General features: G+C 45.5%; 1 protein-coding gene across 2 annotated transcripts in view; it reads left to right on the top strand.

Annotated features, from left to right (window-relative positions):
* Window positions 1–106: 106 nt before the first annotated feature.
* Abcd1 (ATP binding cassette subfamily D member 1) overlaps window positions 107–17232 on the top strand; it is a 22192-nt gene continuing 5066 nt past the window's right edge. The window contains exons 1-5 of one of the 2 annotated variants that reach the window (XM_021152806.2): window positions 107–1681; window positions 4713–4893; window positions 12876–13018; window positions 13101–13269; window positions 14687–14781. In XM_021152806.2, coding sequence (XP_021008465.1) covers window positions 782–1681; window positions 4713–4893; window positions 12876–13018; window positions 13101–13269; window positions 14687–14781 — 1488 coding nt within the window. In that variant the 5' untranslated portion in view covers window positions 107–781. The remainder of the gene's footprint in view (window positions 1682–4712; window positions 4894–12875; window positions 13019–13100; window positions 13270–14686; window positions 14782–17232) is intronic. The other variant, XM_021152807.2, reaches the window with a different exon arrangement.

The raw sequence follows: 17232 nt of genomic DNA on the forward strand, positions 1-17232 counted from the left end.
ACGGCTCCGCCCATTGTCGTTTCCCGCCCCGCCCTTAGGAGCGGCCTGTTGCCAAGGTCTAGAAAGGAAGTAGAGGCTGGCGGTTGAAGGCCCACTGCCGCGCCTCTGACACTTCAGACACGCAGGGGTGGAGCTTGGAGGCGCCTTGGCGGGAGGGCTGGGGCCGCTTCTCTAGTGTACGCGGACTTGCTTCGTTTCTGTTGTCGGAGAGGGGGAGGGGTCCAACGGTAGAGCGAGAACGGGGTGGGACACCCCTAACTGGGACTCCGCCTCTTGCCTCAACTCCGCCTCCTCTCCCCCATCACCACCCCTGGGGAGGGGTAGGTGGGTGGGGATTCTGGGCCTTGGCGTAGACGCTGTCGTTACTGCCGGGCTGCTCAGCGGACAAACACGCCTGGTGCCCCGGGGAGGGGCGTCACGGGGGGGTGGGGGGGGAGGAGCAGTAAGAGGAGGGAGGTGGGAGGAAAGACACAGCCTCTCTCCTTAAGACCTCTCGAGGCTCTGACCTCAGGGGCTAAGGGGACCGTCTGTAGAGGGAAGCCAGTTCCTCCACCCGGGCTGCCTGAAGAGGCCACGACCCTGGAGGATTCTAACCCAACCGATCCAGGGGCCCCAGCACCACCGCGAGGGCCTAAAGCAACAGTCTCAGGGATCACTTCAAGGTTTCCAGTTGCCTAGACAACGAGCCCTGGGTCAGAGCAACAACCCTTCCAGGATCTGCCTGCAACTGTAGCCTCAGGCAGCAGTTCCAGCCCTCAGCCTGCTCACCAGTCCAGGTGACATGCCGGTGCTCTCCACACCCCGGCCCTCACGGGTGACCACGTTGAAGCGCACAGCTGTGGTCCTGGCCCTCACAGCCTATGGAGTCCACAAAATCTACCCTCTAGTACGGCAGTGTCTGACTCCTGCCAGAGGTCCTCAGGTGCCAGCTGGGGAGCCCACTCAAGAGGCCTCTGGAGCCACCGCAACCAAGGCTGGCATGAACCGGGTATTCCTGCAGCGGCTCCTGGCGCTCCTGAGGCTGCTGTTCCCCCGAGTCTTGTGCCGGGAAACAGGGCTGCTGGCCCTGCATTCTGCTGCCCTGGTAAGCCGAACTTTCCTGTCTGTGTATGTTGCCCGCCTGGACGGCAGACTGGCCCGCTGCATTGTACGTAAGGACCCGCGGGCCTTTAGCTGGCAACTGCTGCAGTGGCTCCTCATCGCCCTTCCTGCCACTTTCGTCAACAGTGCCATCCGCTACCTAGAGGGCCAGCTGGCTCTTTCTTTCCGAAGCCGTCTAGTAGCTCATGCCTATGGACTCTACTTCTCCCAACAGACTTACTATCGAGTAAGCAACATGGATGGACGGCTTCGAAACCCTGATCAGTCTCTGACAGAGGATGTGGTAGCCTTTGCTGCCTCTGTTGCCCACCTTTATTCCAACCTGACCAAGCCACTCCTGGATGTGGCTGTGACCTCCTACACTCTCCTTCGAGCTGCCCGATCCCGAGGAGCTGGCACAGCCTGGCCCTCAGCCATCGCTGGCCTGGTGGTGTTCCTCACAGCCAACGTGCTTCGAGCCTTCTCTCCCAAGTTTGGGGAGCTAGTGGCAGAGGAGGCAAGGCGAAAGGGAGAACTGCGCTACATGCACTCTCGAGTGGTGGCCAACTCAGAGGAAATTGCCTTCTACGGGGGCCATGAGGTGGGGCAGGTTGAGATGCTGCTTATATAGCAGAGGAGGTGGCTGGGAGGCCTATTGCAGCCAGCTATAAGCAGTAGGGAAATACTAACAAGGCCTTCTCAGGCTGATGTTAAAGTTGTGGATAGACACTGGGACAAGCTTGGGGGTAGGCTTGGGATGGCTATAACCTTAAGATGCAGAAATGGAGAAATGGCACCATTGGGTGGGAACTTCCCTGTGCTGGCTGCCTGCAACCTCCAAGCCACTTCTGCTTCCTTGGTAAAATTGTCTTGGACAATTTGGATTCTAGCTTTGGATTCTAGCGATTTGTGATACTACTGGTCCAGCTTACTCCGATCTTGCAGTCAACCACTCCTGCAGCCACCTGGGAGGAATTAGACTCCTACCATCTCTGGGAACATAGGACAGAGCCTGCTTCCTAACCTCTCTTGCCTCTCTGAGCCCTTTGAAGGCTGGCGTCCAGCAGAGTTGGCTGGCTGGGCTGTCCAGTATTATGGGCATGACTCAGCCCAAGCAGAGGTTAACAAGCAGAGCTCAGCACAGTGGCTACAGCAGTAGTGTTGCTGCTCAGGGTCAAGGCTGTCAGAACCCCAGGCACGTCTGGCTAGTTACTGACAGGCTTGGCAAGCAACCTGCCTAGTTGCCTCCCTCCCTCCCAGGAATAGGGATACCTGGCCCCAGCCTCTGCCATGGAAGCCTGACAACTTTTCTCTCTCACCCCCACCCCTACCCCTGATGTCCTACCCCTAGTGTAGCCACCCTTCCACCCAGATCCCAGCCACTTTATGAGGTGGGCTGGGGCCAGGGATGCCTGGCAGACACTGAGAAAGGCTACTTTAAACCAGTGTAAACTTTATTCTCTGGCAGCCCCTCCCCTTCTTTGTGCCTTGTGGTTGCAGCTGCCTCAGGCCTTGTTCTGGCTTCTGGTTTCGGTTCCCTAGTGCTTGGGGCGGGGGAGGGATACAAAAGCACCCATTTCATGAAGGCCTGTGTGTTTCCTGGGTCAGGTAGCCACTTGCCCCAGGACCTTGTCCCATTGGCTGCATTTCATATGTACAATCAGTTTTGTCCTTGACTTTTAGAAAGGATTTGTCTTTACTTTCTGCAAAGAGGTTCTCTAGTCACCGTCAGGTTTCAGATTAGGAGAAAAAGTGCATCACCCTTACTATAACCCCACTTCCATTCTTTTCTCCTGAATGCTGGGCTGCAGGGCTTTGGCAAGCTGCCAGGGCCTTGGGTGAGGCACTTGGCACAATACTTGTAGCTATATCATCAACCTTAGCTGGCACTGCTATCAGCTTGAGGCACGAGCCTAGATTACCAGCGTGCAGCAAAGGTGGTGCACTCACTCACTTCAGGAATGAGAGGCTGGATTTGTAGAAACTGGGCTATATGAGCAGTTCTAGGCAGAGGGCACAAAAGAGAGAACGCTGGTATTTAAAGAGACATCCTTTGGGCTAGCTTCAGGAAATAGCAAATTAAACAATAGAGTTCACTTGCTGGGATTCAGAGACCTTGTGTAAACCCTTGGCCTGCTTGTCTAAGCCTCATATGTAAAGCTGTATGGTATGATGGGCCACCATGGGTGGATTGACTGCCCTTGTTGTATAGGCACATGTCCCACTCTAGTCCTACTTGTCGCTGTACTGTGGACATGGGCCTGGATTCAAGTCAAGAGTTTATGAAAAAGGGACTAACTGGCTGACTGGCAGGCGAACAGCAGGGTATAATTTTTTTACTAGAATTTCAGACAGTGCATATGCATGTGTACATACATGTATACAAACCTCTTGCTTAAAAGAACAAAGTAAATTGTAAGTCATCTTCATTTGTAAGAATCTGGCTATTAGGCTGAGGCAGGAGGTTCATTGTGAGTTCAAGGCCAGCTTGGGCTATGTAGTGAGTTTCTGGGATACAGAGCAAGGCTGTCTCAAAACATAAAAGCTAAGCATGGTAGCTAGCACCTTTAATCACATCACTTAAGAAGAAGAGACAGGAAAATCGCCACAAATTTGGGGTTGGCCCTGGTTTACATAAAGAATTCCAGACCAGCCAGGGCTATATAATGAGACCCTCTCTCTCTCAAAAACAAAAACAAAACACAAAAACAAACCAAAAAACAACCAGAAGTTTGGTTCTTTAGAGCTGGAATATAGCTCAGTGGTAGAGTGCCCACCTAGCACACTCAAGGCCTAGAATGCCCAAAACCCTAGGTTCTATCCACAATACCTCAAAACTAAATAAAAATCTGGTTCGCTTAACAGCCCAGTCCGTGCAGTCCACATTTCTACACTCCTTGCTACTTCTAGGCAATATGAGCTTGGGCAGGTCACTTTGTGTCTCTGCTTATGTGTCCTATAATAGACATGAGAATATGCACAATAAGGTGTATGGCAGTAAATTGGGAGAAAGAAGACAAACAGTGGCATAGAGGTGGGGAGCAGAACAATCCAAAATACAGTCAGTCACCTTGCCATGACTACTTCTGGCTACTCCTTTGAGGCCTGCCTGACTGCAGTTCCTATCAGGATTGAGAGCATATTCACCTGGTTTGGGTGGGAAATTCAGTGTAAGTTTCTCACAGAAAAGAGCCTGGGAAAGAAACAGGACCTGGAGATTGTTGACTGAGTTTTACAAAACCAAGAACTTTATCATTTTCTCCGTGCTACTCTTAGAGCTATTGATCATGATGTCTGGGGCAGGGAGGCACTAGGAAGGAGCCAAAAGAAATGGGGTCAGCAGAAGATGAAAGACAGCTAGCTGCCCTCAGGGACCTAGGTTCAGAAACTGCCCAGGCAGGGTATAGAGAGGGAAGTGGTGAGTGACCCAACCACAGTAGTAATTGAAAGAGAGGGTAGGAGGTTCCCCATAACATCAGACAGTCCCCTACCATCACCCCAATTTGAGGCTTAGCCCTCCCACAAACACAGTCCCTAAGTCCTTGACCTTGTGGCCATCAACAGCATGTCTGTGGGACTCTTACCATCATCTCCCAGGACTTGTCACATTTGAATATCTATTGACCTTACAGGTGGAACTGGCACTACTGCAGCACTCCTATCAAGACCTAGCTTCACAGATCAACCTCATCCTGCTTGAGCGCCTATGGTATGTCATGCTGGAACAGTTCCTCATGAAATATGTGTGGAGTGCATCTGGCCTGCTCATGGTAGCTGTCCCCATCATCACAGCCACTGGCTATGCAGAGTCAGGTAAGAGCCAAGGCTCCAGGGACTAGGGCCCAGAGCTCAGCCAGCCCACTTTGTTTTTCTTCCTGAGTAAATTTGAGGCCCTACAGGCCTTGAGATTATCAAAAGTCAGTCATTCCTTGGAGCTCTTTGCTGCTATATGTGCATCTCGTGGTTCTTGGTACCAAAAAGCCTAGCACAAGACTACAATTTAGGGGGCTGGTGAGATGGCTCAGCGGATAAGAGCGCTGACTGCTCTTCCAAAGGTCCTGAGTTCAAATCCCAGCAGCTACATGGTGGCTCACAACCATCTGTAATGAAACCTAATGCCCTCTTCTGGAGTGTCTGAAGACAGCTACAGTGTACTTACATATAATAAATAAATAAATATTAAAAAAAAAAAAGACTACAACTTAGGAACACCACATACAACTGCTCCATGTTTGTGTACCCTTTACCTACCTGTCCTTAGCCCAATTTTAATTGAAGATGAGCATAAAAAGTGGCTTGGATGAGCCCTTTCATGACCCCAGCCTTTCATCCAAACAATGGCTCTTACAAATTGCCAGGGTAGAGGCCTTTGGGGAGTAGGAAGCCTGCCCTACCTGTTACTTTGGTGGTGGTCAGGTTGTCTTTATTTCTGTTTGTTCCTCTACTGATTTGCAGTTTATTCATTCAACTACCTTGAAAAGGTAGATATGAGACCTTGAAAGCCTCCTTAGGATAATCAATAGCTCCCCTCCTCCTGAGCTTTAGAATAGTTTACCTAGAGAACATGGTATTACAGCTCAGCCTGAAGTTTAGTTTCATGAATTTTTCTGACTATCATGTGCTTTTCATTCTCTATTATGCTTTGTGTGATGTGTGTAAACTTGCCCATATGGATACTGATTTCTCTGCTCAGCATTCCCTTCCTACACGTCAATCATCCTTCCTGATAAACTTATTTCAGAAGTCATTCTTTCTTCTTCTGGTTTGTTTTGATTTGAAATGGGGTTTCTTTATAGCCCAGACTTGCCATGAACATGCCATCCTCCTGCCTCAGCCTCTCTAGGCTGGGATTATACTGTGCCTGGGTAAAAAGTTCTTTCAGCTAGGGTATCATGGGGTCTTTTTCAATTAACTTGTCTGAAAATATTTTTTACACTTATTACTTATTCCTTTTTGTTTGGTTGGTTGGTTTGGTTTGGTTTGGTTTTTCGAGACAGGGTTTCTCTGTGTAGCCCTGGCTGTCCTGGAACTTACTCTGTAGACCAGGCTGGCCTCGAACTCAGAAATCTGCCTGCCTCTGCCTCCTGAGTGCTGGGATTAAAGGCGTGCCCCACCATGCCTGGCAAACTTATGTTTCTTTTAAATATACATGCTTCTCTTTTTAATTTTTTTACATTTTAGGTATATGAGTATTTTGCCTTGATGTATGTTTGTGTACCAAGTGCATGCCTGGTACCTGCAGAAGGCAGAAGAGGGCATCAGATCCCCCTGGAACTTGGGTTACTTCGAAACATAACTGGTCTTCAAGAGCATTGTCTTAGTTACTTTTTCTGTTCCTGGGAAGAAACAACATAAGCAAGGAAATTATAAAAGAAATCATTTAGCCAGGTGTGGCACCACATGCCTTTAATCCCAGCACTTGTGGATCTCAGTTTGAGGCCAGCCTAGTCTACATAGTGAGTTCCAGGACAGCCAGTGTTATACAGAGAGACCCTGTCTCCAGAACAAAACAAAACAAAACAAAGCAGCATTTAATTGGGGTCTTGCTTATAGTTTCAAAGGATAAGTCCATGGCCATCATGATAGAGAACAGGCATGGCACTGGAGTTTACTCAGAACTTACAAGTTAGAGGCAGAGAGACCTCAAACCTACCACAACCCCTTTAACTCAACTCCTCCAACAAAGTCCTACTTCCTAATCCTACCCAAAACAGTTCCACCAAATAAGGACCAAGCATTGAAAAATATGAGTAAATGGGGGCCATTTTCATTCAAGCCATCACAAACAGTAACTGCTCTTAACCACTACTGAGCCTATTTAGGGTTTTCAGCTTCTCAATCTTTCTTTTAGTTTAATAATTCTCCAGGTCACCTGTTGTTCTTCCTTCAGTCATATACAACTTGAATTTTTTTTAAGCATTTAACTATTTCTGCCACCAAGCCTTTAATGTGCTTTGCCTTACTGCTTTCCCAGGTTCTGCCTTTCTGTGTATATCACTTTGTGTGATTTCTCTCCCAAACCTTTTATGATAAGCTAGATAAAGGGTGTATATGTGGCAAGTGATGTTCCAGGTGCTTCAAGGAAAAGCCTGAGAGGAAGCCACTTAACCACTGGGGATGATTTTAGATAACCTTTATTTTAATTGTCTGCAATGGCAGCCCCAGGGCTAGAAAAGAGGTGGGATTGCAGTATCTTGTATGCTCCTCCTGCCAAGCCTTAACTCGAAAGATCCTAGGAGGTTCTGCCTCTAGAACCTGCTAGTTGCCAAAATGTACGGCCACAAAGTAAGACTCCCTTCCTTTGTCCCACTGCCAAAGGAAAAGTTGTAAGGATATTGGGAAGGAAGTCTAGAGTTCCTTCTGCCTACTGGAGCTAAGTCTTTGAAGACACAATGGAAAGGAGGATATTTAGACTTAGCTCACCATACTGTTAGCACATTTGTCCCTGCACCGCCACCCCTGCCATTTCCTGAGACAGGCCCCAAAAGCTATCCATCCATCCATCCATCCATCCATCCATCCAGTTATCTTACTTACCAACTTGAACTTTTCTCAGCCAACTTTTTCTCCCTGTAACCAACCCCTGCCATTAATCCATATGAGGGTCACATATATGTTGGATACTTCCCACAGATTCAGCTCAAGAGTCCTGGCCCCTTGATGACTCCTCAGTGGACACTCATTATTTACCCATCTGCACCAAAAGGCCCTTGGAGCTGCCTTCCTCCCTGTTCCCCACCATGATTTCCAGGTTCTAGGTTTTTTTTTAAAACCTTGCTCTGGGACTGGCGAGATGGTTTAGCAGAAAAAAGGTGCTTACCCTGAAAACCTGACAAACTGAGTTTGATTTGGTTGGTTGGTTGGTTGGTTGGTTGGTTGGTTTTGGTTTTGGTTTTTCTGAGACAGGGTTTCTTTTTGTAGTCCTGACTGTTCTGAAACTCTCTCTGTAGACCAGGCTGGCCTCGAACTCACAGAGATCCACCTGCCTCTACCTCCTGAGTGTTGGATTAAAGGCATGTGCCACCACTGCCAGGCCTGAATTTGATTTCTGGAGCCTACATAAAAGTAGAGAGAACCCACTCCACAATGTTGTCCACAAACCTCCACCTGTATGCTATAGTACATGTGTACCCACACATTACATGTATATAGATATATAGATATATTAATAACAACAGTAACAATGATAATAATTTCTTAAAGCTTTACTCTTCTGTGGATCACAAAGTCAAGAAAGTTGAAGCTGTCAACTAAGATGACTTTAAGGGCATGGCCATGAGATGTAAACTCTGACCAAAAAAAAAAAAAAAAAACACCAAAAAAACCAGCAGGGTAGCCAGATGTGGTGGTGAATGCTTTTAATCCCAGCACTTGGAAGACAGACAGGTGGATCTGTGAATTCAAGGCTTGCCTGGTCCACAAAGTGAGTTGTAGTATAGCCTGAACTCATACTCAGAGAAACCCTGTCTCAAAAGACAAAGCAAAGTAAATAACTCTTGTAAGAAACCAGAGGATAGAGATCAAGGTGCAGAGTGGGTTGTGAGGAAGAATGTGAGTGGTGGGCAGCAAGGTCAAGAGGAGAAATGGCACACTTCAGAAACAAAGCTCACTATATATTAAATGAAGGAATCTAGCTGTTCAGCAGGAGGGACTGATATGGTACCCAACATAAGGTAGGACCACTTCTAGTTGATAGGAGCTACTTATGCCAAGAAATAAAAGCTCGGTGGTGGTGGCGCATGCCTTTAATCCCAACACTCGGGAGGCAGAGGCAGGTGGATTTCTGAGTTCGAGGCCAGCCTGGTCTACAGAGTGAGTTCCAGGACAGCCAGGACTACTCAGAGAAACCCTGTCTCGAAAAACCAAAAAGAAAAAAAAAAAAAAAGAAAGAAAGCTGGATGCCTGGTGGCTTTTTTTTTTTTAAATTATGTGTACACAGGGATGCTGATGTCTTAGGAGGCCAGAAGCACCGAATCCCCTAGAATGGGAATGGCAGACAGTTGAAAGCCACCTGACATGGGTTTGGATGGAAATCAAACTCAGATCCTCTGCAGAAGTAGTAACACTTTTAACCATTGAGCTGTCTATCTAGATCCTTTTCTTTCCTTTTAAAGATTTATTTATTTATTTCATGTATGTGGGAACACTGTCACTGTCTTCAGACACACCAGACGAGGGCATTGGATACCCATTACAGATGGTTGTGAGCCAGCATGTGGTTGCTGGGATTTGAACTCAGAACCTCTGGAAGAGCAGTCAGTTTTCTTAACCTCTGAGCCATCTCTCCAACCCTAGATCCTTTTCATAATTGATATTATTCAGATGTGATTAACAGACCATGCAATTCAGCCTTTTTAAACATGTACCTTAGTTTTTTAAATGAATTCACATTTGTGCAGCCATCACTACTATCTAAGTTCAGAACATTTTGAAACGTGAAGGAAACTCCATTTCAATTATTGGTCACTCCTAATCCTCCTTCACTCTGCTCCTGGCACCCTCTAATCTGCCTTCTATCTCTATGGATTTGCTTATTCCAGACATCATCAAATAGAAATGGAATCCTATGGTATGTGACCTTTGCTGTCTGGCTTCTTTCTCTAAGTATAATTGTTTCAAGGTTTGTCTATGTTGGAAGATAAACCAGTTCTTCATTCCCTCTTATGGATGACTAATATTTCATTTGATATATATATCACAATTTCTCTTTATGTTCTCTTGAGACAGGTATGTGTCATCACATCTGGCCTATTATAATGGTTTTTAATTATATATTCATTATATGTAGTGATAGATTTCTTTCTTTCTTCCTCCTCCTCCTCCTCCCCTTCCTCCTCTTCATCTTCCTCCTCTTCTTCCTCCTCCTTTTTTTTTTGGTTTTATGAGACAGGGTTTCTCTGTGTAGCCCTGGCTGTCCTGGAACTCACTCTGTAGACCTCGCTGGACTCAAACTCAAAAATCTGACTGCCTCTGCCTCCCAAGTGCTGGGATTACAGGAGTATGCCACCACGCCCAGCTTTCATAAAGACATTAGACATTTTCATTCCCAAATTTACCTCTTTTTACATTCTCCTGTGTCTCTCCCTGTTCCTGCTGGTCTCTGTTTTCATAAATTTTAGAAAACATGATATTTGTCTTTTTGAGTCTAGTATAATGATCTCTAGTTATATCCATTTTCTAGTAAATGACATAGTTTCATTTTTCTTTATGGCTGACTAAAATTCCATTATATATATGTACCACATTTTCATTATCTATTATCTGTTGATGGACATCTGGGCTGGTTGCATTTCTTGACTATTGTGAATACTGTAACAATAAACATGGATGTGAAAGTATCTCTGTAGTAGAACTTAGAGTCTTACCTATATGTCTAGTAGTAGTACAGATAGGTTATATGGGAATTTCCTTTTCAGTTTTTTTAGGAACCTCCACATCCTCCCAGGATTTGTTGTCATTTGTTTACTTACTTATTTTTGGTTTTTCAAGGCAAGATTTTCCTATGTAACCCTGACTATCCTAGAACCTTCACTATTGACAAGGCTGGCCTCAAACTCAGAGAGTTGCCTGCCTCTGCCTCCCAAGTCCTAAAGGTATGTGCTGCCTGGCCTTCCTTTTTATTTTTTAAGACAGGGGTTCTCACTTTGGGGTTCATCACTCTGGATGGCCTGGAACTTGATGGTAGCATTCTTACTAGAATGATGAAATTTTGGTATAATTTTGACTTGTATTTCCTTAGTGGCCAGGCTGTTCAATGTTTTTCTTTATTTTTTATTTATTATTTATTGTACGTGCATATGAGTGATGTGGTGTATACATGTAACAGAATGTATGTGTAAATTAGAAGACTTTGTGGAATCAGTTCTCTTTCACCTTACATGGGTTCCAGGGATTGAACTCAGATTATCATTGAACTTAAACCATTTGTACTTTGTCATTTGAGACTTGTCTGTTAATTGAATTTTCCCATTTCTTAACTGAATTGTTGTTTTATTTGGTATTTAATTTTGTTGTTTTTAGACAGGGTCTGGAGCTGGTTTTCTAGAATAGGCTGGCCTCAAAATCACAGAAATCCATGTCTACCTCCCAAAAGCTGAAATGAAAGGTGTGGGTCACCATGCCCAGCCAGCCTGTAATTTTCTTTTTGAGTCAGGATCTCATGTGGCTAAGGTTGTCCTGAAATTCATTATGTAGCCAAGGAGGGCCTTGAACTTTTGATCCTCATCTTCTACCTCCCAAATGTTGGGGTTTCTTTTTTTAAAGATGTATTTATTTATTTTATGTATATGAGTACACTGTAGCTGTACAGATGTTGTGAGTCTTCATGTGGTTGTTGGGAATTGAATTTAGGACCTCTGCTCACTTCGGTCAACCCCACTCACTCCAGCCCAAAGATTTATTAAGTACACTGTTGCAGTCTTCAGACACACCAGAAGAGGGTGTCAGATCTCATTACAGATGGTTGTGAGCCACCATGTGGTTGCTGGGATTTGAACTCAGGACCTTCGGAAGAGCAGTCAGTGCTCTTACCTGTTGAGTCATCTCGCCAGCCCCCAAGTGTTGAGGTTTCAAGAGTGAACCCTTTTAAAAAGTACAAAAGGTATTTGATTCATTTGGGATTAAGTTTCATATAGGGTGAGAGACAGCATTTAGCTTTGTTCCTGTACAAGCTACATTTCAATGTCTTTATCGATTCATCCATTACCAGACAGGCTGGTTGTTTCCACCTTTTGGCTATCGTGAATAGCACTACTGTGAACATTCCATACAAGTTACTGTGTGAATTCAAGTTTTTGTTTCTCCAGGCTATATATCTAGGAAAAGAATTCCTAGGTCCTTTGGTAATTCACTATTTAAGTTTGTGAGGAACTGCTAACTACTTTTCCATTTGATCTCCTCCCAGCCATAGATGGAGGGCCCACTTCTCACCTGGTCAATGTCTGCTCTTACCTCGCTTTCCTCCAGCTTCCTTTGTCAAGATGACGTTATTTCTTGGCAATATCAGTTTCCTTAATGATTAATGATGTCAAGCATCTTTTTATAAACTTACTGTGATGAGGAAGAGCGCCTTACTACACACATGATGTAGAGGTCAGAAGACAACTTGGGGAATCAGTTCTCAACTTCCACCATACAGACCCTGGAGATCAAACTTAGGTCACTAGGCTTGGTGACCAACACCTTTACCAGCTGAGCCACCTCACCAACACACCTTATTGCTCTTTATATGTCTTTATTTTTTTTTCTGAGAAAACATTTCACTAGCTCAGGTTGGCCTTGAACATGTGGCATTCCTTTTGTCACATGTTCTCAGCCTTCAGACTACTGAGAAACCAGGCAACCAGGCAAATTTATATATATATATGGATCCTTTTCCAGCTGTGTGAAGTCAAGATCCTCCTGTTCCCACCACCTAAATGCTGGGTTGCTCTGGGCTAAGAAAAGTTTTAGAGGACTACAACTCTACTAGCCATGTAGTTTAAAAGTATTCTTTCCCAGTCTATATATTGTTTGCCATTGCACTTTACTGATTAAGTCCCTCAGTGCTCAAAAAATATTTAATTTTGAAGTTCAGGTTAATCTGTTTTTCTTGCTTGTGTTTCTGGCTAACAAATCAAACCCAAGGACAAGTGTTACCCATTTCTTCCTGTGAGTTAGTTTTCATTTATGCTATGAGATGGAGAACATCTGTGCTCTGTACATCTATCAGTCATAACAGGGTATCCACAATATTCATCTTTTCCATGGTGGCTCCATGACTTTCCACTCTTTCCTAACCCAACTCTGGCTTTTAGACTCAGAAGCCATAAAGAAGGCAGCCTTGGAAATGAAGGAAGAGGAGCTGGTTAGTGAGCGTACAGAGGCTTTCACCATTGCCCGGAACCTCCTCACAGCTGCTGCAGATGCCACCGAAAGGATCATGTCATCCTATAAGGAGGTAACCCCAGTACAGCTCCTACTCTGCTTGCTCTTCCACTCCTGAACTGGCTGGTGTTGAGCCCATGTCACCCTCCTTATAGGTGACAGAGCTGGCTGGTTACACAGCCAGGGTGTACGAGATGTTCCAGGTATTTGAAGATGTCAAACACTGTCGTTTTAAGAGAACAGGAGATCTAGAGGAGGCTCAGGCTGGGCCTGGGGTCATGGTACAGTCTGGTGTCCATGTAGAGGGGCCCCTGAAGATCCAAGGTAAGATAGACTCTATGCAGAGTACTTCCTCTGCCTTTCTACCCAGTGCTGTGTCTCCTCCCATACCACCCCAACACTCAGAGACCCCTGTGAACCCTGTCTCATCACTCAGGACTCATTGCCAGAAAGGTCATTGAAAACTAGGTTACTCTGGAAGGGGCTGGCCCAGTAACCTGCATTCTCCAAGCACTGGCTACCAGTTGAGCTGCTGACAAACTTTCCCAAGTGTGTTGATTTTGGTTACCAGTTAAGAGATGATTCTGGCCAGGTGGTGGTGGCACACGCCTTTAATCCCAGCACTTGGGAGGCAGGGGCAGGCGGATTTCTGAGTTCGAGGCCAGCCTGGTCTACAGAGTGAGTGCCAGGACAGCCAGGGCTATACAGAGAAACCCTGTCTTGAAAGACAAACAAACAAACAAACAAACAACAAAAAAAAGATGATTTTGGGCTCTTAGTGCTGGGTATCATTCACCTATACAAGGCAAACAGAGAAATCAAGACAGTGAGGAATGGGGATATAGTTCAGTATAGTGCTTGCCTAGCATGTATGAGACCCTGGATTTATTTCCTAGCACTGCAATAAAAACAAAGATTTACATGGCTAGGGATATAGCTCAGTTAGTGTTTACCTAGCATACACAAAGCCCTTGGTTCAATCCCTACTATCACATAAAGCAGACATGGTATTGTCAAGGTCAGCATTCTGCCTAAGTAAATAAATAAGATTTTTAAAATAAATAAAATAGGGTTGGTGAGATGGCTCAACAAGTAAGAGTACTGACTGCCCTTCTAAAGGTCCTGAGTTCAAATCCCAGCAACCACATGATGGCTCACAACCACCCATAATGAGATATGACACCCTCTTCTAGCGTGTTTGAAGACAGCTACAGTGTACTTATGTATAATAATAAGTAAATCTTAAAAATAAATAAATAAATAAATAAAATATTTAAGTTCATAAGTGATGGCTATTGCCTGTAATCCCAACATTTGTAAGGCTGAGGCAGGATTGCTGCATATTCAAGGGCAGTGAGGGCTTTAGTATTAGACTACTCTGTTTCAAAAAGAAACAAAAGAAAAAAAGATGTCAAGACAGTGAGAAAGTCTAGCCACCTGCCAGTTCACAGGAGTCAGAGTACTGCAGCAAAGGAGCCCAGGTATCAAAACTGATCTTACAATGTTGCCAAGAAAGGTCCAGGTTTCAGAATTTCAAAAGGTGGCAGCTTGGGACATGCTACTGGACTCTGGGGTTATCAATCTGTTGGAAGACCTCTGTTTCCCATGGGACCTGGACCGCACTATTACTGTTTGGGAACCCGGGGACCTGTTATTAAGATAGGAAGTAGGGATAAGCATCAGGGCACAAGAAAGCAGCAAAAATGTTGTGCACCTGTCCTTCCATGCCTTCTCTCTACAGGCCAGGTTGTGGATGTGGAGCAGGGGATCATCTGTGAGAACATCCCTATCATCACACCCACTGGAGAGGTGGTGGTGGCCAGCCTCAACATCAGGGTAGGTCCAGTAGAGAAGCATTCCTAACCTGAAGTGCTGACCAGTCTGAGCCAAGTAGCTGGGGACAAGGTACACTTCCCAGATTATCTGGTCACCTGCATCTGTAAACCCTAGCCCTTGGCTCACTTAGCTTTGCTAGCAGCGACATTGTCCCCAGCCACGTGGAAGATAGGCCAAGGTGAAGCTGAGAGACCAACATATCTCTGATCATGAGACCTGAAGCAATAGTGTAAGTGCTGATAAAAGAGATTAACAATTACCAGGGTTGTCCAAGGGTTACCCAAGTGCTCCTAGTCTGATGATTCATCCGTCCTACCCGGCTTCCCTGAACTCTGGGCTGGGTACTTGAAACCAAAGATAAATCAGAGAGTGCAGTGAGTGACCTTAAGAAGTATCCACTGCTTACTGTTGTGACACATACCTTTAATCCCAGCACTTGGGAAGCAGAGGTAGGCAAATCTCTGTGAGTTCGAGGCCAGTTTGGTCTGCATAGTAAGTTCCAAGACAGCCAGGGCTACACAGAGAAACTCTGTCTTGAAAAACCAAAATAAATAAATAAACAAATTGAAAATGTCCCTAGTTAGACTCTGATCTAGAGTACAGTATGGACCACAAAAAGGTTGATAATCATTTGATGAGAGAATACCCTATAGAGCTTTTCCTCAAAGCATAGGAAGTGGATACATGGACACAACAGGAGTTAGAGTCTGAGAGACAAAGGGGCCAGGGCCTGCCTATAGCAAGGGAGGAAGCTGGGAAGAGACAAGAGGAGGTGTAATATCAGGCTCCTGCCTTCACTGAAGGGGTTGCTGAGCCTGGAGAGGAAGAAGAAGGGCAAGATTATTGAAAGCCAGTTGAGGCAGTGGACATAACATGCTCCCTCCCTAGAACAATATAATATAGTAGATGGTACCTGGTGGACCCAAGGTATGTCGTTTCCTGGCTGACTCTAGGAAGAAACAATAGGAAGCAAAGACACTGTAGTCTGGTTAAACAGGCTGCAACTGGATAGATAGCAAGGCTGCCAAGGAGTCAAGGTAGAAGAGTAGGGCTGGGAACCTGAAACTTGTCACTCCTGTCCTCCAGAGCCAATTGTCTCATGCTGGTGAGTATCCTGGGAATGCCCTAAACAAGCCCTCCTGGGCTCATCACCATTATCACCAGGAATGGACTCTTTCCATATTCTGGAGTCCAGAAGTCTAGTTTTAAGGGGCAGAAAGGTTCCTTCTTGGAGAGAATGTATACCCTGGGTCTTGTCTGACTTCTAGTTTCCTGACACTCCTTGGTGTTCCTGGGCTTCTGCTATGTTACCCTACTCTCTGCCTCTATCCTCACACACATACACACCCCTCTGTGTTTGTCTATTCAAATCTTCCCTCTTTTTAAGGTCTCCAGCCATGTTGGATTTTGCCCATTCCTCTCCAGTATGTCTTAGTGTCCATATAGCTAATTGCATGTGCAATGACAGGTCCCCACTCCAAGCAGTAGGACATAGGACTTTAGATACATTCAGGGGGCATAGGTCATCCTGTCACATTACTCAAGGCAAATGAAAGGCCAGAACCTGGATCCTCCTGGGAGCCCTGTGCATCAACACTCTTATTATTTCTTGTAGATAAGGAAGGAACTGAGGATGATGGTGCTAGGGACTACTGTGCCATCTCTGTTGCAGGGTGACCCAGACTCTCTGATTAGCTAGCAGGGGCACTAAATGAACTAACCCCTCCTTCCTGCCAGAACTCCAGTGCTCAGCTACTCTGGGGCCATCTTCTGTGACCCCTGATACCTGAGGGCAAAGTAGACCATGGGGAGAGGGGCTGGCCTTTTATATCTAGAAGGTTTTTTCCAAGGGGGAAAACAATTTTCCCCGGGAAGTTCCTTGTTCGTTTGTGGGGCGGGGGAGTGTCTCATTGTGTAGCTCTTATACTTCCCAGATATTGAGATTAGATCCCTTCCTTCTGCTTCCGTACACAGTTCTAGAAAACCTCTTGACACTATACTTGAATCCCACTAGAGTTCGAAGGGATAGAGAGTCCTTTAGAGTATCCTAAAATGCACTTACTCATTTGACCATGGCAAAAGATGCCGTGGTCCCTGTGTTTGGCTTGTGCTATCCAGGCACGTTGGGACCTTAGGGATCAAAACCAAGTCTTGTCCATTCCCTTGTATCCTATACCTGGTATTCAATTGAGGTTCTGCATACTGAACCCCATCCCTGTGACCTTGTAGTCACTTGCCAAGAAATCAAGAATGGGCTTGGTAGCACAAACTTAAAATCCAAGCCCTTGGAAATCTAAGACAAGAAGACTAAGTTCCAGACTAGCCTAGGCAACATAGCAAGACCTTTCCCATCTGCCAGACTTAGATATAGAAAGATAGCCTACTTGCTCTTTTGGGTTTTTTGGTTTTTTTTTTTTTTTTTTTTTTTTTTTTTTTTTTTTTTTTTTTTTT

The sequence above is a fragment of the Mus caroli genome, chromosome X (assembly GCF_900094665.2).
Source record: "Mus caroli chromosome X, CAROLI_EIJ_v1.1, whole genome shotgun sequence".
NCBI lineage: Eukaryota > Metazoa > Chordata > Mammalia > Rodentia > Muridae > Mus > Mus caroli.